Raw genomic sequence first — 27,472 nt, forward strand, 5'->3', positions numbered from 1 at the left:
AAATTAATGCATGAATGATATAGAGACAATTAAATTTAACATGTCTTTGTTAAAAAGAAGTTAATTTAAGTCAAAAATATACAGTACTATTATCTTAAACCTATGCATTATTTTACTATACATAACCATACTGTTGTTATTCACAGGGCATACAATGAAATTCAGTTAAATTCCATGCAGAGGCTTTGGAAATTTTGGAACAAAGTTTCCAGAACAATGCGCATCTCTTCAGGTTCATAAATGTTCAGAGCCTGATTTGGAGCTGTGGCAATATGGAGATTTGGACACAGGTTGGATTGGGCTTAATCATCAAAGGTAGACACACTCATCCAGGGGAGCGGAGGAGAGGGCCTGGCCCGGCAGTACTCAGGGGGAATGAAGAGAGGACGGGGGGAAGATACCAGAGACCTTCAGAAGCCATGATCAGTAAGAGGTGGTGGCTTTTAAATGCAAGGTGTGGGAGGGCAGGGACAAGGTGAACGAATGACAAAGCCAATTTGGGAGAAAACTTAAGGAGGTGAATTCTGGACTTCCTGAGCTCTACACTACCTTAGGCCACCCAAGTGAAGAGCTGTCTTTTAACAAGCCAGAAATACACGGGACACAGATGTTCACAGCAGCGCTATTCACCCTTGCCAAGTGGTGGAAGCAATCCAGATGTCCACTGAGAAATAAACAGATAAACAAAATGTGGTGTACACACACAAAAGGATTATTATTCAGCCTTTAAAAAGGAAGAAAACTGTGACACAGGCTACAGCATCGAGGAACCTTGAGAACGTTTTGCTAAATGAAAGAAGCCAGTACCAAGAAGACAAACACTGTAGGATTCCACTTAGAAGACGTAACTAGAAGAGTCAGAGACCCCTGGAGACAGAGAGCAGAAGGGTGGCGGCTAGGGCCCAGGGGCTGTTTCATGGGTGCCGAGTTTCAGTTCTGCAAGAGGGAAGAGTTCTAGAAAGCTGCCGCACAATAGTGTGAATACGGTTCGCGCTACTGAACTGTACATTTTATAAATGGGTAAGACAGTGAATTTTAAGTTAGACATTTTTTTACCATAATTTAAAAATTAAATTAAAAAAAAAAAGAAAGCTGGAAATAGGGATCTGGAGTCATGAGCCAGAGATACTCAGTCTCCCAACTTCCCCTAGGCACTAACGTTCCTAGATGGAAGACTATGTGGCTCGCACCCAGCCGTCTGCCCTATGAACCCGCCCTCCACTCCCCCACGTGGACCAAGAGGAGACAGTCATTTGTCTGCAGGCCACCAAAACAAGCTCGCAGGACAGTGTGGATTAAGAATATCTGCCGGGAAGTACCTGGAGCTGCCTGGACATCCCATCCTCCGGGATGGCACAGGAGGCCTCTGCCACTCTGTGACCCATCAAGTCACCACTCCTGTTACCAGTTCGTTTCCATGAACCTTCTATTCTGGAAGGTCTTCAGGACGCCACTGGGCTGGCCAGTCAGGCTGCCAATGATTCTCCCTTGTTAAAAGGCCCTAGGAATGAGTATTTCAGCTCATTGATCTGCTTGTTCTTTAATCTTCCTTGGTCACCTGCTCCTCCAAGATCCATGAAGCCTTTTTCTATTCCACCTTCTTACCATTTTTGTCCCAGCTGTGGCCTTGTGGGGTAGATGGTCACAACTGCCTTACAGAGCAAAGCAAGCCAGTGTGGCCCAGCCTGGGAGTGAAAAACCCCCAAGTCCAAGTTGTGTAGGAACAATGACTGTACACCAATTAAAGGCTGTGGGGCCTGGAACGTAAACAAAACCGTCTGGGGAGCGTCCATCACTTTACTACGGGGGACTGTGAAAATATCTCATGTGGTTTTTTCCTAGGAACAAGGCTTTATCTGATGAGAGTTTTAAAAATTCCCATGGAGAAGCCAGGCCCTGAGCACCCTACACCCAATTAACCTCCCCTAGCCTAGACATTCATCATCACTTCATACTTTACTGCTAAAATCAGGAAAAGTTCCAGATACTTAGTACAGCAGAGAGAGGAGGGGGAGAGAGATGTGTTTGTAAATAACGAAGTATTTGGGGCACCTGTTTGGCTCAGTTGGTTAAGCGTCCGACTCTTGGTTTCAGTTCAGGTCATGATCTCAGGGTCCTGGGATCAAGCCCCTTGTTGGGCTCCACACTCAGCACCGAGTCTGCTTGAGATGCTCTCTCTCCTTCTGCCCCCCCCTTCCCCTGCTCATGTTCTCTCTCTAAATAAAATCATTAAAAAGAAATAATGAAGTAGTTGAGTGAGGCCACATTTAATACTAAGTAGGGCATGCTTGGAGTCCTCTATTATCCTGAGGGGGCACAACAAGTGTCTAAGGATTGGGGGGGGGTCACATGGTGGAAAACACATGGTCTTTGGGATTAATGAAGACAAGGATTACTTTCCGGGCCTTGCCACTCACCAGCTGTATGACCCTGCCTGACCTCCCCCTGCCTCAGTTTGTTCATCTGCACAATGAGAACAGCAACCCCTGTCTCCCTGGGCTTTAGGAGGTAGGAGTGAGAGACCACAGACAAGCGCCCATTCGGTCTGCGGTATAGCAAGGACACCATAAAGGAGAGCTAGCGTATCCAGTGCTGCTCAAGTCACTATTCAAATCCACATGTGCTTGACACACTTGTCCAAGTAAACAGACAACTTAAATTTTCTTTGTGACCACAATGACTCCTAAAATTAAACACTTGCTCACAACCACTAATGAAGTCGATATTAAAAAATAAAATAAAAGCACTGATGCAGGAGACATTTCGTTCTTGATGCTGCCCCATGGTTGCTGTTTTTTTTAAATCTTGTCCTTAGCCCCAGATTCACAGGTATTAATGCATGCTTAAGCCAATCCAGTTGATCTGGTTGGATCAAGGCAAGGTTCCTTCCCCCCGATACAGACTGGGGTAGGTGAAATAATTTAGATCTAATAATAGACACCAATGGGTTTCAAAAGGTTCCAAGTGTCCATGCACAATTTTAGAATCTATCAGATCCTTGCTGTGCTAACAAGGCCTCTTGCTGGGAATCCACATTCCCTTTGTAAACGCCATTAGCAACCCACAAGGCAGGTGGGCAAACATGAATGTTCTTATGGTAATAATGACTTGGGCAGAAAGGGAGGCCCTGGGAAATCACACCCACTGTACTACGTGCTTAGAACATTAGAAAGGGAGAAAAGCATCTCTCCCCCAAGCCCTGTCCCCCCACCATCCCATACCTGAAATAGGAGCCAACGGGAATTGGTAAAGAAAGAATGCAGCAATGATCCCCAAAAGCGTGGGAGGAAACCTTTTGCCCATACAGATTTTGCCAAGTTCATTCGCATCTCCAGACGATTTTCGGGGGTCCCTCATAACTTTCCGCCTATTTCTGTTTTTAACTGCCCCAAGAGAATTGTTCTTAGGAAGAACACATGGAAAGTTTTGACTTTGAGAGTTCAGATTCCATTAATGAACCAAGTGCATTTTTAAAATGTTTTTGCTTTTTTAGAGCAAAAAAAAAAAAAAAATAAGTTGATTTTCCTATCTGTGCATCAGTTCAAACCAGTACAGAAAATTTGCTGAATATTACCCAAAACAACCAGAGTTAGGCTGAAAGAAGGGATGGAAAATTTTAACCCCAAAGGAATTTTTTTTCGGGGGGGGGGGTGTTGAAAGGGGAGGCACAGGAGGAGGGCTGAGAGGGTGTCTCCAGTCACCAGGAACACATTCTCACTTTTCACCCACATTGCCTGAGTGAGTGATGCTCCAAATGCTTCCTGTTGGAAGTACAGTGGCTCCCCGGGGAGCAGATCAAGTTGACAGCTGAACAGTGAACAACATTCCATCTGTCACTCCATATAGCCCATCACCTCAGCTATCTTGATTTCTCTTACCCCAAGCTGACCATCATCAGGGTCTGCCCCACATAAGGACTTTGTGTGATCTTAACCTTTTTTTGGGGTCATGAACCTCTTGGAGAAGCCAGCGAAAGCTTCCCCACAAGATTACACCGACCTCTCTGTATAATTTTAAGAAGGTCATGGATCCCTCCCTGAAAGCACATCCAGGAAACTTTCATTTCAAGCAGCCCAGTTAAGTAGCCCCCCATTTCTCCTCACACTCTTAAAGCAAATTCCAGAACCCCAGCTCTAAAGACTACACCTGAGTTTTGTTTTTGTTTTTGTTTTTGTTTTTTTTTAAGGAGTGACCATTAGCCACCTAATGCTTTGGTGTGTTCAGATTTTCATCTGCATGGGAGAAAAAAGAGGCATGTGCACACGCGCACACATATACGGCTCGGCAGGAACGAAAACAGCAAAGCCGAGTCACAAATGGAGTATACTCATTTAGCACCTTCGCTCCCAACAATATGAAGCCATTCCAGGGAGTTAAGGTCGCTTTGGCAACTGCAGTTGAGTAAAGGAGCCAGGGCTGGTTATGTGTCTTCCATTCAATAAACAGCACCCCTGAATAAGAAATGGACATGCCGGACACTCTCCTGCCCACATACGCAATTTGCCATTAAATGATCCCTGCTCCCGCACAAAGCCTGCCTGCCAACAGGTTATTTTTAAATGTTTGCTTTGAGTGGTGAGGGAGAAACTGGAGGGGGCATCACTTTTGGGCCTCTAGGTCCCTTTCCTGTAACTTAAGTGCTATGAAGTAATGAAATGAAAAACTAAATCAGAACTTCCAACCTAACCCTTTTTATTGAATGTATCGGGTCAGTTCTTCAGGGTACCATGGGTGAACACTTTGGTATCAGAAAAGAGCTAGCTCTGTGATCAGAAGACAACAGCCCTACAGGCGTTTCCTTGCCCAGGAACACTAGCCCTGTGGGAAGGTGCGTGATTAAACCTTAAGAGGAAAGCAATCCATCCAACTCTTCCATGACCTGACAGGGCATCCAAGCCTGTGGACTGCAAATGTTGTAAAAGACAATTTATGTGCTCAAGTCACTGGGATTCCAAGGGCTAGAAGCTCGCTTCAGGCATTGCTGGATCCAGGGAGTCCTCCTGCCTGTCTCTCCCCCAGTCTACCTTCCATTGTGCAGGCTTCACTCCTATGTCCAGATCTCTGCACATGGCAGGAATGACAGGCGTCAGCGTCTCTGAACATTGAGAGCTTACAGCTAGCACTCCTGGAGAAGAAAGTGACCTCTGTCTCTGAGTCCATCTGTCAAACCTCATGGTAGACTCTGGTTGTCACGCTCCTTGGGCCAATCCTTGTTACACGAGAGACCTCTGTGTCGTGGTCAGCCATGCCTGGACCACATGATCATGTCTGCAACCCTCAAGAACCCCCTTGGGGAAAGGCAATGTTCCATCACAAAAACAACGTGTGGGACAGGCAAAAAGCAAATGTCCCCAACAACGACTCTTCCATGAGGCATTTCAACACAAGAATCATCCAGCAACGAAGAGCTCGCTTCCCACTTTAAAGGAAGGCCCTTAACCTCTGATGCCAGTGTAAACGACAGCAAACCGCAACCCTCCCCAGAAATCAAACCTTCACACAGCTGCTCTCTCTGAATGGTTCTTGCAGGTGAAAGGGGGGAAAAAAAAGGCGATAAAGCCAAGACTATTCTAGGTCAGAAATAAGTAAATAGTCTACAAATAAACTAAAGAATATGCATGCTATTCAGGAAAATAGCTCAGAATCTTTTATATTTAACAACAAAGCCTGTGGTACAGTTGAAAAGAAAAATGAAATAAATCTGCTTTCACCAGTCAGGTGCAGTAAGAGGTTGATGGTACAGAAATAATGAGCCTTTGAGGTACGAAAGACACACACACAGACACATACACATACACACACACACAGCCCGTGCATCCTTCACCCTCCCCATGAATCTCCTGTAGGTCCGTCTGAGGCTAAAACCTCTGGTCTCACATCTGGTCCACCAAACACACAAACGCTAGGTTCTAAAATCTCCGAGCAAAGATGCTTAGACACAGGAAAACATCCACAGGACCCAACCAGCTCCAAATGCTCCTGGCTTCTGTATTCCAACACTCCCCCCAGGAAACTGAGTGGCACTGTCTTCACCCAGACATGCTTAGCTGGGAGAAATGGTTCCATTTCTTTTCCACGCTGGGATTCCGATTCTTAGGATGCAAGAGGCAGAGCCTGGGCCAGAATGGCACCCCGAGAGGTTCAGCAGCATTTCCTCACTCTGCTCTGTTCCATTCTACCACTGGGTCCTGTGCGCGTGCATGAACCCCATCCCCTGCCCCAACCCAACGCCCACATCACTTGGAATCATAGGAGAGGTTATGTTTCCTGGCTATGGCATCCATGACGTGCAACTGCCTTCCCTACCACCTGGCTCCCTTTCTCGTTTTATTTCTTCGCCATTCAAAAGGTGAACACAACGCGAAGAGCAGAGTCCAAAATGGCAAGCCACTGACGCATTCGAGCTAGCTTATGTGTTGACGACTCACAGAGGGTTTTTGGAGGTGATGTCGATGAGATGGCACTTCAGTCCACTTGAAAGATAGACTTCTGGTCACTCTTAAAAATCAGAAGATTTGGCAAGACATACTTTGCATTTCCAGGGAAACAAATGGCAGAAGATGAAGCAAGAGCCCTTGGTTCCCCAACCTCCATATACTCTTCTGTTTGTCATTTGCTCACTGAGCCCCTGCAGCAATAAGACTGCTCCCCTGAGCAGATGTGGGAGAGGACTGCAGAACCAATACTCCCGGCTGGCCCAAAGCCTCTTTCAGGACCTGCTTCTGCCTCATGTATTTCTCTTCTGGAAAAAGTCACAGCAAGGCCACAGGGCTGTTTTTCCAGCTCACATCAAATCCCCTGCACTAACCTGAGCTTTTAAACTTTTCAGTAGAAGTGGATGTTGCTATAACCACAAAGACATTCACCACTCACATGACCAATGAGCACATTCCAGCATTTCTGGGTTAACAAAACACCCTACAGTTATCTTAACCAATAATACATTAATTTCACATCTAACTGACATATTAATAAGTTTATAATATGTCAATTAAAAGTGGGTTTACAGGGGGCAGAGCAAGATGGCGGAGGAGTAGGAGACCTGGATTTAGTCTGGTCTCAGGAATTCAGCTGAACAGGGATCAAACCATTCTGAACACCTACGAACTCAACAGGAGATCGAAGAGGAGAGTAGCAACAACTCTCTGAACAGAGAAGCGACCACTTTCTGGAAGGTAGGACGTGCGGAGAAGTGAATCCGAGGTGATATTCGGGAGGATAGATGGCGGGGGAGGGGGCCTCTGTCGGCCACTTCTGGAAAGTGCTAGAGCCGCAGAGCACAAAATCGGACCTTTTAGAAGTCGGCTCCGCGGAGGGACGTCGCTGCAGTGGCTAAGCGGGGGGTGGAATCCTCGCGGGACAGTGTGGTCTCAGGACCCTCGAGGTCACAGAAAGACCGGGGGTGCCTGAGTGCGGCAGAGCTCCCAGGTATCGGAGCGGGAAAGCCGGCTGCAGAGATGGAGCCGAGGCGTGGGATCTCAGCTCGGGGTTGCCATAGACTGTGATCCGCGGCCCAGTCAGGCCACGGCTCCTCCAGCAGGGACCCAACAAGCGGCAGAGCCAGGGAGACTCCCCTTCCTCCCCCGGGAGGAACGGCGCGGGAGCGCACCGCAGGGATCTGCTGGGTTTGGAGACTCCACACGGGGTCGGGTGCCAGACATAGAAACGCTCGGTCACAGGCCGGGTGAGCACGGAGTGCGGCCAGAGACCAGGGAGATGGGAGTGACTGCTTTTCTCTGGGGGGGCACTGAGGAGCAAGGCCCCGAGTTCTCAGCTCCTCCGGGTGGAGATTGGGAGGCCACCATTTTCACCCTGGACCTCCAAAGCTGTACCGAGAGCTTGCAGGGAACAAAAGCTCCTGAGAACAAACCAGAGCAGCTTGCTTAGCCCGGACGACAAGGGTGGGGCAATTCCGCCTCCGGCAAAGACATTTGGGAACCATGACAACAGGCCCCTCCCCCAGAAGATCAGCACGAACAGCCAGCAAGCCAAGACCAAGTTTACGGATCAAGGAGAACAGGAGAACTCCAGCCCTAGGGGAATACTGCACATAGAACTCATGGCTTTTTTTTACCATGATTCATTAGTTTTTCAAAGTTAATTTTTTTAACTGTTTCTTAATTTTTCTTTTCCCCTTTTTCAACCAACATCTTATCAATCCTTTTTTAAAAAAAAACATTTTTTATTTTTCATTTTTAGAGTCATATTTTATCCCTTCATAGTAGTTACCCTTATTTTTGGCATATATATATATATGTTGTTCTCTCTTTAAAATTTAAAGATACAGTTTCTTCTAACAGATCAAAATATACCCTAAATCACTAGTGTATGGCTTTGTTCTAGTCTCCTGCCTGATCACATTCTCTTCCCTTTTTTTTTTTTAAATCTTCTTCTTTCCTTTTTCAAACTTCTTATTAATTACTTTTATAAAATCTTTTATAATTTTCATCTTTACACCATCTTACATCCCTTCATTGTATCAACCCTTATTTTGTACATATATAAGTCTTTCTTCCTTTAAAATTTTAGGAGGCACTTTTTTCTAACAGACAAATATACGCCCAGAATCTAGTGTGTGGCACTGATCTATGCACTAGCGTCATCATATTTGATCATATTCTGTTTTTTTTGTATTGTTCTGTTTTTGTTTTTATCTTCTTGTTTATTTTTTTTCTTTCTCTTTCTTTTTTCTTTCTTTCCCTTTCTTTTCCCCTGGTTTCAGGTCTTTTCTGATTTGTATAGAGTATATTTGCTGGGGACATTGTTAACCTGTTAGCATTTTGTTTTCTCATTCATCTAATCTCCTCTGGACAAAATGACAAGAAGAAAAAAATCACCTCAGCAAAAAGAACAAGAGGTAGTACTGTCTGCCAGGGACCTACTCAATACGGACATTAGTACGATGTCGGAACTAGAGTTCAGAATCATGACTTTAAAGATATTAGCTGGGCTTGAAAAGAGCATGAAAGTTATTAGAGAAACCCTTTCTGGAGAAATAAAAGAACTAAAATCTAACGAAGTCGAAATCAAAAAGGCTATTAATGAGGTGCAATCAAAAATGGGGACACTAACTGCTAGGATAAATGAGGCAGAAGAGAGAATCAGCGACATAGAAGACCAAATTATGGAAAATTAAAGAGGCTAAGAAAAAGAGAGAGAAACAACTACAGGATCACGAGGGCAATATTCGAGAGATAAATGATACGATAAGATGAAACAACATTAGAATAATTGGGATCCCAGAAGAAGAAGAGAGAGAGGGGCAGAAGGTATATTGGAGCAAAGAATAGCAGAGAACTTCCCTAATGTGAGGAAGGAAACAGGCATCAAAATCCAGGAGGCACAGAGAACCCCTCTCAAAATCAATAATAAGTCAACACCCCGACATCTAAGAGTAAAACCTACGAGTCTCAGAGACAAAGAGAAAATCCTGAAAGCAGCTTGGGAGAAGAGACATGTAACCTACAATGGTAGAAATATTAGATTGGCAACACACCTATCCACAGAGACCTGGCAGGCCAGAAAGGACTGGCATAAGATCTTCAGAGCACTAAATGAGAAAAATATGCAGCCAAAAATACTATATCCAGCTAGGCTATCATTGAAAATTGAAGGAGAGATAAAAAGCTTCCAGGACAAACAAAAACTAAAGGAATTTGCAAACACGAAACCAGCCCTCCAAGAAATATTGAAAGGGGTGTTCTAAGCAAAGAGAGCGCCTAAAAGCAGCATAGATCAGAAAGGAACACAGACAATATACAGTAACAGTCACCTACAGGCAATACAATGGAAATAAATTCATACCTTTCAATAGTTACCCTGAATGTAAATGGGCTAAATGCCCCAATCAAAAGACACAGGCTATCGGATTGGATTAAAAAACAAGACCCATCCATATGCTGTCTGCAAGAGACTCATTTTAGACCCAAAGACACCCCCAGATTGAAAGTGAGGGGGTGGAAAACCATTTACCATGCTAATGGACACCAAAAGAAAGCTGGGGTGGCAATCCTTATATCAGACAAATTAGATTTTAAAACAAAGACTGTAATAAGAGATGAAGAAAGACACTATATCATACTTAAAGGGTCTATCCAACAAGAAGATCTAACAATTGTAAATATCTATGCCCCTAACATGGGAGCAGCCAATTTTATAAGGCAATTGATAACAAAAGTGAAGAAACACATTGACAACAATACCATAATAGTGGGGGACTTTAACACCCCCCTGACTGAAATGGAGAGATCATCTAAGCAGAAGATCAACAAGGAAATAAAGACTTTAAATGACACACTGGACTTCACAGACATATTCAGAACATTCCATCCAACAGAATGTGTATTCCGTTGGAATACACATTCTTCTCTAGTGCCCATGGAACATTCTCCAGAATTGATCACATCCTAGGTCACAAATCAGGTCTCAACCGGTACCAAAAGATTGGGATTATTCCCTGCATGTTTTCAGACCACAATGCTTTGAAATTAGAACTCAATCAGAAGAGGAAAGTCGGAAAGAACTCAAATACATGGAGGCTAAAGAACATCCTACTAAAGAATGAATGGGTCAACCAAGAAATTAAAGAATTAAAAAAATTCATGGAAACCAATGAAAATGAAAACACAACTGTTCAAAATCTTTGGGATACAGCAAAGGCAGCCCTGAGAGGAAAGTATATAGCAATACAAGCCTTTCTCAAGAAACAAGAAAGGTCTCAAATACACAACCTAACCCTACATCTAAAGGAGCTGGAGAAAGAAGAGCAAATAAAGCCTAAACCCAGCAGGAGAAGAGAAATAATAAAGATCAGAGCAGAAATCAATTTAATAGAAACCAAAAGAACAGTAGAACAGATCAACGAAACTACGAGTTGGTTCTTTGAAAGAATTAACAAGATTGATAAACCCCTGGCCAGACTTATCAAAAAGAAAAGAGCAATGACCCAAATCAACAAAATCATGAATGAAAGAGGAGAGATCACAACTAGCACCAAAGAAATACAAACAATTATAAGAACATATTATCAGCAACTCTATGCCAGCAAATTAGATAACCTGGAAGAAATGGGTGCATTCCTAGAAATGTATCAACTACCAGAATTGAACCAGGAAGAAATAGAAAACCTGAACAGCCCTATAACCGCTAAGGAAATTGAAGCAGTCATCAAAAATCTCCCAACAAACAAAAGCCCAGGGCCAGATGGCTTCCCAGGGGAATTCTATCAGACATTTCAAGAAGAATTAATACCTATTCTCCTGAAACTGTTCCAAAAAATAGAAATGGAAGGAAAACTTCCAAACTCATTTTAGGAGGACACCATTACCTTGATCCCAAAACCAAAGACCCCATCAAAAAGGAGAACTACAGACCAATATCCTTGATGAACATAGATGCAAAAATTCTCACCAAAATACTAGCCAATAGGATCCAACAGTACATTAAAAGGATTATTCACCACGACCAAGTGGGATTTATCCCTGGGCTGCAAGGCTGGTTCAACATCCACAAATCAATCAACATGATAGAATACATTAACAAAAGAAGGAACAAGAATCATATGATCCTCTCAATAGATGCAGAAAAAGCATTTGACAAAGTACAGCATCCTTCCTGGATCAAAACTCTTCAGAGTATAGGGATAGAGGGTACATACCTCAACATCATAAAAGCCATCTATGAAAAACCTACAGCGAATATCATTCTCAATGGGGAGAAGCTGAGAGCTTTTCCCCTAAGGTCAGGAACGCGGCAGGGATGTCCACTATCACCACTGCTATGCAACATAGTATTAGAAGTCCTAGCCACAGCAATCAGACAACAAAAAGAAATCAAAGGCATCCAAATCGGCAAAGAGGAAGTCAAACTCTCACTCTTTGCAGATATGATACTGTATGTGGAAAACCCAAAAGACTCCACCCCAAAACTGCTAGAACTCATACAGGAATTCAGTAAGGTAGCAGGATATAAAATTAATGCACAGAAATCAGTGGCATTCCTATACACCAACAACAAGACAAGAAGAGACACAAATCAAGGAGTCGATCCCATTTACAATTGCACCCAAAACCATAAGATACCTAGGAATAAGTCTAACCAAAGAGGCAAAGGATCTGTACTCAGAAAACTATAAAATACTCGTGAAAGAAATTGAAAAAGACACAAAGAAATGGAAAAACGTTCCATGCTCACGGATTGGAAGAACAAACATTGTGAATATGTCAATGCTACCTAGAGCAATCTACACATTCAATGAAATTCCCATCAAAATACCATCCACCTTTTGCAAAGAAATGGAACAAATAATCCTAAAATTTGTATGGAACCAGAAGAGAGCCCGAGTAGCCAGAGGAATCTTGAAAAAGAAAAGCAAAGCTGGCGGCATCCCAATTCCGGACTTCCAGCTCTATTACAAAGTTGTCATCATCAAGACAGTATGGTACTGGCACAAAAAGAGACACATAGATCAATGGAACAGAATCAAGAGCCCAGAAATGGACCCTCAACTCTATGGTCAACTCATCTTCGACAAAGCAGGAAAGAATGTCCAATGCAAAAAGACAGTCTCTTCAACAAATGGTGTTGGGAAAATTGGACAGCCACATGCAGAAGAATGAAACTGGACCATTTCCTTACACCACACACAAAAATAGACTCCAAATGGTTGAAAGACTTAAACGTGAGACAGGAGTCCATCAAAATCCTAAAGGAGAACACAGGCAGCGACCTCTTCCACCTCAGCCGCAGCAACTTCTTCCTAGAAACATCGCCAAAGGCAAGGGAAGCAAGGGCACAAATGAACTATTGGAATTTCATCAAGATAAAAAGCTTTTGCACAGCAAAAGAAACAGTCCACAAAACCAAAAGACAACCGACAGAATGGGAGAAAATATTTGCAAATGACATATCAGATAAAGGGCTAGTATCCAAAATCTATAAAGAACTTATCAAACTCAACACCCAAAGAACAAATGATCCAATCAAGAAATGGGCAGAAGACATGAACAGACATTTTTCCAAAGATGACATCCAAATGGCCAACAGACACATGAAAAAGTGCTCAGCATCGCTCGGCATCAGGGAAATCCAAATCAAAACCTCAATGAGATACCACCTCACACCAGTCAGAATGGCGAAAATTAACAAGTCAGGAAAGGACAGATGTTGGCGGGGATGTGGAGAAAGGGGAACCCTCCTACACTGTTGGTGGGAATGCAAGCTGGTGCAACCACTCTGGAAAACAGTATGGAGGTTCTTCAAACAGTTGAGAATAGAGCTACCATACGATCCAGCAATTGCACTACTGGGTATTTATCCCAAAGATACAAATATAGGGATCCGAAGGGGTACGTGCACCCCAATGTTTATAGTGGCAATGTCCACAATAGCCAAACTGTGGAAAGAGCCAGGATGTCCATCGACAGATGAATGGATAAAGATGTGGTGTATATATACACAATGGAATATTATGCAGCCATCAAAAGGAAGGAGATCTTTCCATTTGCAACGATGTGGATGGAACTGGAGGGTGTTATGCTGAGTGAAATAAGTCAATCAGAGAAAGACAAGTATCATATGACCTCACTGATATGAGGAATTCTTAATCTCAGGAAATAAACTGAGTGTTGCTGGAGTCGGGGTGGGAGGGATGGGGTGGCTGGGTGATAGACATTGGGTAGTGTATGTGCTATGGTGAGCGCTGTGAATTGTGCAAGACTGTTGAATCACAGATCTGTACTTCTGAAACAAATAATGCAACATATGTTAAGAAAAAAGAAAAAGAAGAAGATAGCAGGAGGGGAAGAATGAAGGGGAGTAAGTCGGAGGGGGAGACGAACCATGAGAGAGGATGGACTCTGAAAAACAAACTGAGGGTTCTAGAGGGGAGGAGGATGGGGGGATGGGTTAGCCTGGTGATGGGTATTAAAGAGGGCACGTTCTGCGTGGAGCACTGGGTGTTATGCACAAACAATGAATCATGGAACACTACATCAAGAACTAATGATGTAATGTATGGTGATTAACATAACAATAAAAAAGTAGGTTTACATACAGTATGGTCTTGACTAAAAATACATCCAAAAGAAAAAGGCTGGAATTAAATATACCTAAATATTGCTGATAATTTTCTATAGGCACCTGGATTAGAAATTATTTGCTTTCTTATATTTTGGTTTCACCAAGTTTTAGTAAAATGAGAATACATTCTTTTGAAAAATGGAGACAATATTAAGAAGCAAAGTAGGAAGTGTGGAAACCCAGAGAGCTTACCAGTACATCATGTGGCCATGGCCATACGCTGGGGTCCCCTGACTTAATATGGACCAGATCACCTGCTGCCTGGGGCCCTGCTAGCACTTTATGTACTTTGAGATGAGCCACAGGAAGGGGTCCGCAGGCAAAGAAGAGCCCTACCGATTTAATTCAGGACTGAAGAGGTTGCTATTCTTAGGTCTACGAGGTGGATTATGTCCCAAGCTGAAAACCAGGATCCAACTACCCTTGTCAAGAGACCTGCCTGTGTGTTTCAGGAAGTCATTTACTCCTGCCTCCCTTTCTCCATCTGTAAATGGAAAGGACAGGAGCATAAAAATGAACAGGACCGTGTTTATCAATCTCCACCATGATACCCTATGCAAAGGATACCAAGGCAAAGCCTCGCCAGGTAGATCCCGGCCTCGTTTTACTGCTAAGGAAACAAGCTCAAATCAACTGGAAAGGTGCCCAAAATCCTGGTGGCAGGTCTGTGGTGGAGCCAGGATTTGAATCTCAAAACTGTCTGACTCCAGAGCCCATGCTGAGAGTCTTGCCCAAGGTCACCCAGGCAGTGAGCACAGAAGTGATTCCATGAACCACAGGACATGAATTACGGGCAGCTGAAAATGAACAAGAAGCATCTAGCAGGCCAGGCAATATGGAAACACCCAGTAAGAGCCACACACGTGTTTGCCAGCACATTGCTAAACACACAGAAAATGGCATGTGATCAGCATCTGGGGAGAGGGGGTGGAACACGGGCCAAACCAAGTGACCAATTTTACAATGTCATTTATTTTAGAAAAAAATTAATGAGGGTAACTTCAATATCAATGAAGTTGCAAGTATATAATGAGCTAGGCTTGTTCCCATGAGGGAGAGCTTTTTAATTATTTTTTCAGATGAACTACAGTCACAGTGTATTTGATCCATACCCGACCCACACTCTTTGGAGAGTTAAAACACATTTTACCCAATGTCAAGTTAAAATAAAAACTCATCAGAAGCGAAATAACTCTTGGCTCCCAGGGCTCTGATGCAAAGGTGGGTTCGCTCTGGTTGCTGGCTGGTATCATAGTGACCTTTGTACTAAACAAACACTTGGCAGATGAAATCGGAGAATAATTCTCTTTGCATCAACTGGAACGCAGAGGGCTCCCCTGGGTTTCAATATAAGTGATAAAAAAGAAAAACAGGACACATTGGTGTCTGATGTGTGTGCCGCCCGACTTGCGAGCCATTGCTGTGTGTACTGGGGCAGTCTGCAAGGGCTCCATTCTTCCTGGGTATGCAGAGGGCACCCATGGGAAGCCTTCTTGAAGAATCGATTTCCTCTAGCCAGCTTCCATTCTACCTAAGACTTCTCTGTCTCAATATCCTCCTCTGTGTATGCACACACCTGTGCATGCGTGTATTATTATCACCTGTGTGTTTGCCAAACACACACGACTCAAAATGGTCTGGTTTCATCTGGATCCCTTTCTGCATTTTGAAGACCTCATGCACATGTAATAAAATTGCACAGAACTATACATACACAGACACAAATGAGTGCACAGAATGCCGGTAAAATCTGAATCAACTCCATGGACTGTACCGATATTAATTTCCTCGTTTTGATACTGTACCACAGTTATGTGCAATGTTACCATTGGGGGAAACTGGATGAAGGGTATGGGGGACTTCCCTATAATTTGCCACAATTTGTGATTCTAGCATTATCTCAAGTTAAAAAAAAACTCCATCTTCAAAAAATTTCTCAGGCACCTATTAATAAATAAATCACAACAATGCAGTTCCTTACAGAAACGTTGAGACAAAAGATGCAAGAGTCTTGGCTCAGTCTGGTACTGGTCCCCTTGGTACCAGTTAGGGGCTGAATCAGGTCCCCCCCGTGCCCCCAAAATTCCTATGTTGGAGCTCCAACCTCCAGGACCTCAGCATGTGACTGCCTTTGGAGACAGAGCCTGAAAGAGGTAATAAGGTTAAATGAGGTCCTATGGGTTGGCCCTAAGCCACTCTGACTGGTGTCCTTATAAGACACAGAGACACCCCAGGGATGCATCCATAGAGGAAAAATTCTGTGAAGGCAGGAGGAGGGGTAGGTGCCGTGTGCCAGCCAAGGAGAGAGGCCCTAGAGGAAACCAACTCTCCTGACTCCTTGATCTTGGACTTGCAGCTTCCAGAACTGTGAGAAAATACACCCCTGTGGTTTGAGCCACCCTGAGGACAGCCTGAACAAACTAATACAGTACCCATGTCCTGCCCACCCCAGTCATCTGGTTTTGTCCCCTGGTAAGGAGCTCCAGAGCCCATGGCATCCACCTTTAAAAGGGAAATGGTGGCTCTCAAGTGTGGCAGGAAACCAAATCGAGGAAGGAACAAAGGTCCTGGCACAGAAGAGCTAAGCAGCAGGTAACCAACCCTTCCCTACCCATGCGAGACTGGTGCTCCACTATCTGGGGAGCTGTCACAACATAGAAGACAGAATGCAAGTTTTCGGGGTGAGCCCATGGGGCAGAACCAGGAGCAGCATGTGGGAAGCTGTGAGGAGCCAGATTTCTATCACAACAGAAGCACAAGTGCCTAATGGCTATAATGGTTCAAGAAGGGAATGAAGAGAGGTGTCTGGGTGGCTCAGTCATTAAGCATCTGCCTTCGGCTCAGGTCATGATCTCGGGGTCCTGGGATCGAGCCCCACATCAGGCTCCCTGCTCCATGGGAAGCCGCTTCTCCCTCTCCCTCTCCCCCTGCTTGTGTTCCCTCTCTCGCTGTCAAATAAATAAAATCTTAAAAAAAAAAAAATGAAGGAAATGAAGAGCCATGTGAGGGGAGGGCCCCTGCATTGCTGGAGACAGGGAAGCAGAAGAAGGAATACACCAGCTGCCCCTGTCTAAGAAGGGCCAGCTCTAATCTGCACCCACCCTGGAGAAGGCTCCAGAACCCTACCCTGGACTGTTAGCCTGGACCACCCTCCCCTCTCCCTCCTCTTCCCACATCTCGGGCTGTGACACCCACTTCTCATTCCGATCCCACCTCTCCCTTTAGCTGTGAGGCACCCTGCGCTCTTTCCTCCTTGCTGGCTTCTGTGATTTTTATTTCCTGAAGCCTTCATGCTGTCTTGTGCAATGCCCTGACTTGTACCTGACCCCCTGGACCATCCACTGGCCCTCTCCCCACAGCCCTAGCCTTGTGACAGATCCCAGACGAACATGGGAAAACCCCCGCCCTCAGACCTGGAGTCCAGCTCCATTCAGCTAACTTCTCTCAGGCAAGTCCCTGACCCTCTCAGAATCGTGTCCCTGTCTGCCTCATTTACAACAGCGAACATGTTAAAAAACGCATGTCCAAAAAGAGAGGGCATTAAACATCGCGGTACAGATCCACAAGAGAATGTTATGTTTACAGTAGTAGCACCACAGACTATTTAGTAACATGAGACAATATGCATCAAATATTGAGAGAGATGTTTGTTATAAACACATTTTTAAAGATTATTTACTGGGGGGGGAGGGAGAGAGCGTGCGCACACATGAGTGAGTGTGGGGGGCAGAGGGGGAGAGAGAATCTCAAGCAGACTCCCCGCTGAGCGTGGAGGCCAACACAGGTCCCAGTCTCAGGACTGCAAGATTATGACCTGAGCCAAAACCAAGAGTCAGACGCTTAACCAACTGTGCCACCCAGGTACCCCCGAAACACATTTTTGGTAGAAAATCATACCAATGCAGAAAAAAAAGACATTATATAATCATAAAGCTAAGAGTAGTGCTTCTTTATTCTTTCTTCATACTTCCGAAGTTGTCAACAGTGACATGCTTTTTGTCATACTTTTTAACTAGGAATAAAGTTATTTAAAAAAATCTCTACCACTCTCGTTTCACCTTTTTCCTCCTCAAAGAGAACAAGGTTACAGTCAACCTAATGAGGGACACAGTGAGTCCATCACATTATTCTACTTACCCTCGCCTACAATACGACGGGCCAGGTTTTAAACTTGGAGAAACAGGACAGCTAAGAACACGGAGCTCATGGAAGGTCACATCATGGGCCAGAGGCCCACTGAGGAGAATCCCAAAGGCGCGACTCTTGGACCCTGGTCATGCCTCACATCCAACGGTCTCCACTGCCACGCTGCCCCATCAGTCCCGCTCGGAAGAAAGAGTGCCACGTGCCACCCACAGGTCATTGTCTAGCTGCTCGGTGAGGCTTGGCTCCATGTCATATGGTTGTGAAAAGCCTGCCAGCAGAGCCATGTCCCCATTCAGCTGCTTTTGTCCCCTGGTAATGAGCTCCCTTGGCTCCCTCCCCGTGCTGGAAAGGGGCAGCTGCAGAATGGTGCCAGCCAGAGAAGCCCCTGGGGAACGGCCCATCCAGGAATTCAGGAGCTTGGCCGTGGTCCGGCCACAACCATCCAAAGCCAACAGTCATTTCAGTGGACAATATTGGCTGGACTTGAGATGGAAGACTTCCATGCCCCCCTCATTCTAGGGTCCAAAACATGGCCACGCAGGAGCGCACACACCCCAAGACTGGGGATCCAGGACACGCACACCCCAGGGGCAGGTCTTATCGCCAACGGCCTGTGGACACCCAGAGGAAAGGATCAGCTGTGAACAAGTCTGTGGTTGACAACGGAGCAATTGATCATCTTTTCCATCTCCAACCCACACTCACGTTTTAGGCATATGGCCAGATGGCTGGCTGTGGGCCTCTTGCTCTTCACCAGCTTCACAGGTGCTGGAAGCAGGGGACACACGGGCTATTCCACCCTGACGGACACGCATCTACACAAACAGTCCCAGCGCCAGATCCTTCAGACTTTCCTCTTCTCTGTAGGCAGGTATAAAAGGCCATAATGCAGTAGTCCCTTCTAGTGGGTTCCCCCATATACTTCCCAAAGCTTTAAGTGGCTTCAGGAAGTAGCTCCCCTTGGGTGCCTGGGTGGCTCAGTTGGTTAAGCGACTGCCTTCGGCTCAGGTCATGATCCTGGAGTCCCAGGATCGAGTCCTGCATCAGGCTCCCTGCTCAGCAGGGAGTCTGCTTCTCCCTCTGACCCTCCCCCTCTCACGTGCTCTCTCTCTCTCTCTCAAATAAATAAAATCTTTAAAAAAAAAAAAAAGGGAAGTAGCTCCCCATTAGAGGAGATAAAGGTGACAATATTCCTGTGATCACATTATTTTATGTCCGGTACAATAAATGAGTGAACCAGTTATACTCTGCATATACTGTGGTCTTCTTAAATTGTTCCTGGAGAATCCCAAGCATGCACAGGATAGTAAGATCACATACTGGGCTGACCTCCCCCAGAAGGCTTACTCTTTTCTTCTCCCTATAAACATGTACCCATGAAACCAGTTCAGAGGCACTCAGAGAGCCCATCTCAACAGCTGTGTACGGTCATGTTTTGGAATTTGCCAGATGGACCAGCGCCAAGAGGTCCATGTGCCACACAGATATTTCCAACTCTGTTTATCACAGAAGGAAAAAAAATGGCACCCAAGTAGAAATTTGCCTGAAACATTCTTCCTAACAAAGACTCACAGCAAATCCCATGGTCTCAGAACTGGAGAAGGCCCTCTGCCTTTAACGGTCCACCTGCCACACACAAAACCAAAGCGTCTCCTCACCCTAAAGCTTTGCACACACAAACCAGGTCCCACCCACTGCAGGGAAAGACCATGACCTAACTCAGCAGCGAAGACTTCCAGAAGCAGGTTCTGGGCCTGCTGCCCCAGGCAGGAAGTCCCAAGCCAAGGTGATTCAGCACTGACAGGACTTGAGGAAGGATTCCGGGGAGGAATTTTTCTGCTAGCTTCTATCATCAGAGACAAGAACTCAGCTACTCATTCCCCACTTCCTTTTCTGGGCTTTGATTTATGTACTTGCTATGACTCCTACCAGAAAACAGCTCTCCCAGGGTCTAGGGTGACATCAGTCAAGTCCAAGACCAACGGTCTGGATGGACCTCAGGAAGCTATCTGGCTCAATGCTGTGGCCCATGTCCTAGTCTGCGTCAGACTTACATGGAGTGGCTGTTGCTCAAGCTTTAGAAAGAGCAAAATGTAAATGATGTCCTTAGTACCTTTAGTACCCACCCGGACCACATGGGGAGAGGGCCTGGCCTCAGCCTGGGATATCTTCTATGTTGGGTTCCACATCGTAGTGGAAGCTAAGTCACGACCAGGCTCCAGGTGATCTACCCCTTTAGAGAGAGGACACACACTCCACCTTTCTCACCCTAAGTCTGTTCTCAAAGAACAGGAAACATACATTTGCAACATATTTGTCCAACAAAAGCATGTACTCCATAGCTGGGACAGAAAGCCACCGAGGAAACTCGGCATGAAAGTGTATAACTATTCCAAACCCTCCTAGCTCAGAAACCTCGGGCAGTGCATGGTGGAAACTCAACAGGTACAAAGCTTTAGGTCACATTCTGTTCAAATTCTCTTTTATCCTAAACCTCTGTATGGTAATTAATGGTGCTCCAGGAAGCAAAACGTTTCCACAGGAAGAGGTAATTCTGTCAAAGCTCAGCACTCAGTGAGTGGGGACAGGTCTTTACAATCCAACTGTTTGTGGGAGGCCACTTAGTGAACAAGGGACGGAGATGCTTGGCAGGCCCTCACCCTACAAATGGCCATACGACAGTGCCCCAAGGCAGTGACAGAGGACCCCCGTTTGTTGTAAGAAAAGCTCACACTTCGAGGTTGCTTAACCTTAGACCCGTGAATGGCTTCCATCTTGCCAGTTGAAAATATCAGAAGCTAGGACACAAAATAATTTTTGAACTCACACGGACCTTATTCCTTCCTAAATACCCAGCTCCTGTGTATACCCTCATTGCAGAATTACCAGAAGTCACCAACTTTGAATGATACCAAATGCTGAGAAGACAATCATTTCTCCCCCTTTGAACTTCAATAGAATAATGACCAGATGATCATTTCAATTATTAAAAACTGGGGTTTCCAAGGTGTAGACCCCAAGTATACCTTGGTGGCTAAGGCCAGAGAGCTCAAAGTCCACACACACACGAAAAGCAGGTAAATACACGTTAAACCCATCCTGACCATGTCTTTCCATTCATAGCTTCCTAATGCCCTAGCAAAGCCCACCTCAAATTCCACTGCACATTGAAATCACCGGGGGAGACTTTTTCAAAAAAGCAATCCACGCCGGTGGCACCCCAGACCAACTACACTGGATTTTCTTGGGGGTACAACTCAGGCATCCCCATTTTTCAAAGCTCCCCCACACACACACCCGGCAGATGTGCAGCCAAGTCTGAGAACCATAAAAAGTTCACGGGCCCACCTTGCCTTCCTCTGTCAAGGCGCCCCGGTTACTAACAGAGCATGGAGCCCAGGGAAGCGCGCGGGCACAATCGCAGCTCCTACCTATGTACAGCGAGGAGTCCTTCCTCCGCACGTGGTCGTCGATGTAGGAGACGCCCAGGGGCTGCACGGGGGTAGCACCGATGCCCAGGAGCACCTGGGCCCCAATGAGCAGCAAGTACATCATGTTGGTGGCGGTCCGGCTGCGGCAGATGAGGTCCGGGTCGGGGCCCTGGTCGCCGCCAGAGCCGTTGGCGGCGCAGACGTCGCGGCCCTCGGCGCCCCAGCGGATCTCGCCCGCCTCGTACTTGTACTGGTGGGTCAGGAACTCGGGCAGCGCCGACAGCAGCGCGCCCAGGGCCATGACGATGCCGCCGCAGCCGATGAGGCGCGGCCTATGCCCGCGCGCCCCGAAGTAGCTCACGAAGAGGATGAGGGCCAGGTTCCCGATCTCGAAGCTGCTGGCGATCACGCCCACGTCGGCGCTCTGCAGGTTGAACCTCCGCTCCAGGGTGGTCAGGACGCTCACCTGCGGGGTGCAAAAGGAAATCTCAAGGCCAGTGCTAACGCACACCACCTGGGACGCAGCCCCCTCCGGCCTCGCGGTACACCCGCGCGGCCCGGCCCTTGCCCCTTCAGCGAGGTTGACAGGACCAGGAATGCAAACGGCAACTGTGACAAGGGACTTAAACCTGAAGAGTCCAAAAAATATTTACTTAGGAGGACAACCCTAATTCGATGGCTAAAGAATTAACTTTCCCAAAAGCAAGGAAGTTTTTTCTTGGCACCTGTTTCCATCCTGAAAGGTTCTGCCTGTATTTGGGAAACACAACTTCTCCTTCCCCACAGGCGGCCACCATCCCGTAGGGCTCAGGTGTCCTGTGCAAGCCCTGAAGTCCATTTTCACACACTCCCAACGACACCCTATTTAGGAAGTCCATGCTGGGAGGGCACAGGGGGCCAGGGGCTTTTTACTAGGTTAGCAAAGCATACCGGAAGAAAAGAAAACAAAACCCTACTTGGAAAAATGGACATGCTAGATTAGTTCACTGGGATAATCATTAGCTCTGTTTCCTTCTGGAAATTTCCAACATACATTTCCCTAGGCCTTCAAATAAATACATCCCCGACTGTTCTATGCCCTGCAGCCCTGCCAAAGTCCCTTGGATGGAATATTTTTAAGACTTTCCCCACCTCTGTATTCTAGTCCACCTTCATCTGTTTTAACAAATATTAAACCTCTACAGTGGCTTGGCAATGCCCTAGACACACACCCACACAGAGAAAAAAAGGGAGAGATGACACCTGGCCTTAAGATGCCACCTAGCAGACAGATATGCACAACTATATCACAAAGTGACTGGATATTATACTCATGCTGCAACCATCACGGGGGGGGGGGGGGAGTCAAGGGGAGATGCCTTATATTAGGGCTTTTGAGCTAGAGAGAAAATGCAAATAGCCCTCCCTCCTGCTGTTTGCAGGTTCCACACAGGGTATTACCAGCAAGGTAAGAGTCCCCATCATCACGGGAGGTCTGATAGTCCTAGCTGGGCAGGGAAGAATACTCCAGGCTAAGGCAACAGTGTGAGCAAAAGTTGGTGGCATGACTTAATAAAGGAATGGAAAATGGTTGGAAAGATGGATTGGTGACAGATTCTAAAGAGCTACAGATGCCACCCTAAAGAAATTAGGCAATCCCGAGCAGTGTGGTGGAAAAAATGCAGAGCACGGAGAAAGGAACACCTGGTTTGAATCCCAGCTATTACTCCCTTAATTAGCTCTATAATGTCGATCAAGTTGCTTCACCTGTCCAAGCCCTGGTTTCTGTGAAGCAGGGACAGGAACATCAACCAGGCAGGATATACAAGATTGGAAATAATGAAAGGTCCGCTAGCACAGAGCTGCCTTTCCCTTCCTGGCAGGAGAGTGTAGGGAGAGGAAGCAAAGCAGAGGGGTGCAGAGCCAGGACTCCGGGGCCATTCTGACTCTGTGACCTTGCACCATTCGCCTACGCTTTCACTTTCCCATCTATAAAATGGGGAGAGGAGTGCCAGGAGCCAGGAGTCAACAACATACAGGAGTAAATGCTGGAAAGGGCTATCTATAACCATTGTCATTTATCTGTGGGCATCGGGCAACATCAAAGCAAAAGATGCTGGGTGTGGCCATTGTGTGGCAATGGACCGACAGAAGAGTGGAGAGAGGAATGCCAGCAAACTATTATTGAGAAAAGACAGAGGAAAGGCAAAGTCAGTACAGTGGCAAGAGAAATGGACAGGAGAGTTTGAGAGGCTTGTAGAGGCTGAGTTCTATCTCCGGAGACTCTGGGCCATGTGCTGCTAATGAATGGGAGGAAGGAGAGTTATGTGGATCTAGCCTTCCACCAAACGTGTAAATCCGTGCCCTGTTGTCAAAATCCACGATCCACAGCCTCTGACCATGTGCACACACAGCTATACCTGTAAGGATTAGCAGGTCTCTATGTACGTTATGAAAAAGAACAGAGAAGCCAGGTGACTCCTCCCAACCTCATCTTCAACCCCACACATTGAAACAGCCTTCTTCAATCCAGTGGTTCTCAAAGCTACCTTCAGATTGGAAGCACTTGGGAAACGCTTAAGAGTTCAGATGCCCGGTCCCTCCCCGAGTTTCTGACTCAGCTGGTCTGGGGGGCAGCCCGGGCCCTGGGATTTTGTTACAGTCCCCAGGCGATTCAGGCTGGGGTCAGCAGCACAGCACTAATGCAGAGGCACCCACTACGGTGGTCTTGCCTTCAGCGCTGGCCCCAGGGGGGCGAGTTCGGCAGAGCAGTGTTCTAACACTGGTATTGGCGACAGGACATCTGTGTCCCTGCTCTGTTGCCCACATTCCAATTCTGACTCCCGTTCCCATTGCACTTTCTAACCAAGTCAAGGCCAGCTCGCAACTCAGTCAGCCCTCGTTATGTGGCTAAGCCCTTGTTATGTGGCTAGCTTATTTCTCAAACACCAAGTATTTGCAACTGTCAAGAAAAGAAATTTATTAGCCGGTCTGGTCTCATTAAAAGGACTTTCAAAGACTCCCAAGGAAGTTCCTTCTGGAAGGTCTGGGTAGGAAAAACAAAGGCTTCATTTATTCACTCCTTTGTAACATCCAAAAAAGCATGATGGGACGAGCGCTCTAGCAGAGGCTTGTAATAGGTAAAGCTGTGTGGGAGTGAAGACGACAGCCTATCCACCCGGGAGGTTGGGGGGCTCCAGAAGGCTTCACCCCAGCCTTTGTGCTGAGCCTTGAGAGATGCCCAGAAGAGGCTGGGTGCAGGAAGGGAGCAGGCATATATCCAGGCACTAGAGTCCTCTCACACAGCCTGCTGGGTCTGCAGCCTGGTGACCTCCAGAGGAGGTCAAGGACAACAGCAGCAGGATGGTAGCAGGTGGGAAGGGCTGGAACAGAAGCCGTTTTCCATTCCTGCCACGAGGCTTAATGATACACATATTAGGCAGCATATCTGAAACATGACAACAGTGCTGTTCCGGCAGGTGTGACCCATCAAAATATCACACAGGTGTGGACGTTTATGACCACAGATAAGGACGGTGGGGATAGAGACAGCTGTGGGCAAAACAAAATATAATCAGCTCTTCTAGAGCGAGCTGACGTCTGCACCTGCAACCCCTCGTCCTGCCTCAATCCTGCTCTTTGCAGAGCAATCCACAAGGGCTGACAGGAAGTTGTAGGGTCTTCACCTCCTTGACCTGTAGCTTCTAACAAGCCCCAAGGATGCCTCTGAGTCAAGCATTAGGCCCTGCAAGCATTCTGAAAAGACGCTTTGTGGATCAATTCGATCAGAGGCTAATGTCTTCACTCAAAACACAATTTTGAGAAGATGAACTAAGTATGCATGAGGCCATAAAACCCACTTGTGGCTTTTACGTGGCAGGAAACAATCCAGCAATAAGACGCGTGCTAAACGGAATGACTGTCTTTATTTAATGGGTAATAGGACTGATGGAAAACGTCTTAGTAATTAAGAGACGAAGGAGCCGTAACTCCAGGAGGAAAAGTGTTCTCACCCTGTGCCAAGTGGATATGAAGTTATTATTAAAAGAATGCAGTATTTATCAGGTCTCTACTACCACGATTCAAAAAAAAAAAAAAAAAACTTGCATTTCAGAATCTCTCGGAGCACTTGTTAAAAATACAACCCCCCAGACACTGAGAGGTGACCCAGGGGCCCGAGATTCTGTAAGACTCCAGGCGTCTTGGACGCCCAACTAGGGCAGAAAACCACTGCTATTCCAGGGGTCTACTGATGTACTCACCACAATCTCGAGCTGTGCTCCTTAACCTCAGGGGCAGCAAAATTACACGGAGTGCATCACCGCCGGATTCCAACCTCAGAGCTTATGACACCTCAAGTCCGCGGGAGGTGGGGGAAGAGACTGGGAATTTACGTTCGAACCCGCTCCCAGGTGATGTTGATGGTGCTCAGGGGACCACATTTTAAGAACCACTGGTCTACTGGCCTTCCTGTCCTCAACAAACCTACCCCTGCTCAAGACTGAAGAGTCTGGTTTTTAAATAGACATGAGTGGAAAGCAGTCCCTCATTTTCAGCTCCTAGAGACACACTCACATGGGCCAACTGGGGTTGCCTTTGTGGGAGGCTCACCTCTTAGGGTGCCTGAGGCACTCAGGCCAGCTGCAGCAAGAAGGACCCAGCACAAAAGGGAGAACATCAGCCCATGCGGTCATAAATACCCTAAGACAGGAGGCACCCAGAGACTGTGCCCACATAGAGATGAGCCCTTCCTCGCCTTCAAAAGCACGGAGATGGTCCAGAGCTCACTGACTAAGAAGAGTAGTTCATAGGAGCAGAAACCAACAGTCAAGCTAGCCCCCAGGAGCCTTCCCAGAGGCTGTCCATTTTCTTACTCTGGCTGGGAGTGTGGGGCCCAAACTGGAATCACCTGGGGAGCTTTTGAAAACACCAGTGCCTCCTGCCCCCCCTCCAGACTCTGATATAATTTGTGAGAGCTGGGCCCCAGCGTGGGTATATTCAAAACTCCCAGGTGATTCTAAGTCACAGGTAGAAGTATGTGTGTGCACAGATGCACTGCATGGACGCGGCAGAGGGGTATGGATGTTTACCACAGTGCAACATGTTCATCTGGGTGCCGCTTGGGAGCAGGGAAGCCTCGAGTCCCAATCTGCCTTGGACAGCACGTGGCCCATCTTTTGGAGCCTGTCTGCACATCATAACAATACCTGCTTGAGTGAGCATTACGAGATCACGTATCAGAGCAGTGGGCACACAGCAGGTACATCTAGAAGTGTTGGCCTCATCACTGGTGCGCATGCTCTGTGTGACTTCCAGGTCCGTTCCAGAGTGCCCGCTCTGTGGCAGGTGCAAGAAATGTGACTATAATTGAGAGACCATCCCTACCCCATGGAAGTTTATAACCTGGGGAGGGCAGAAAGAAGCAATCGAATAACAACACAGCCTACTATACAGGGGAAAAGAGTGGAGGAGGGTACCAGGGAGTGAGAGCACATGTTTGGTTGCACGTGAAGGAAAACATATCCAGGATTCTGGGATGCAATAAGGATAAACAGGGGGTGATGGAGGGGGTCACAACATTCCATGAGCAAAGATCAATGGGGGTGGGGGGTACAGTTCAGACCACCCCTAGGGTAAGGTGGGGGGGAGACACCTTTCGGCCTCAGAACACGGTGAGGAGTAATCAGAAATAAAACAACCGTGAAGGCCAGGCTGAGGGTCTGCCCTTGATCTGGAGGTCAATGGGGAGCCAAGAGAGGTTCTTGAGCAGGAGCAACACTATCCAGGCAGCAGGGCATAGCGTGGAGAAGAAACTGCCAAGGCTGCTATCTCAGCAG

The 27,472-nt window shown here is 46.5% G+C and overlaps 1 protein-coding gene across 2 annotated transcripts in view; it reads right to left on the minus strand.

Moving 5' to 3' along the window:
• Positions 1-27,472, minus strand: part of SLCO3A1 (solute carrier organic anion transporter family member 3A1) — a 320,044-nt gene that overhangs the window by 228,185 nt on the left and 64,387 nt on the right. For both annotated transcript variants that reach the window (XM_027571943.1, XM_027571942.2), the window contains exon 2: positions 21,657-22,122. In XM_027571943.1, coding sequence (XP_027427744.1) covers positions 21,657-22,122 — 466 coding nt within the window. The remainder of the gene's footprint in view (positions 1-21,656; positions 22,123-27,472) is intronic.

The sequence above is a fragment of the Zalophus californianus genome, chromosome 6 (genome assembly GCF_009762305.2).
Source record: "Zalophus californianus isolate mZalCal1 chromosome 6, mZalCal1.pri.v2, whole genome shotgun sequence".
NCBI lineage: Eukaryota > Metazoa > Chordata > Mammalia > Carnivora > Otariidae > Zalophus > Zalophus californianus.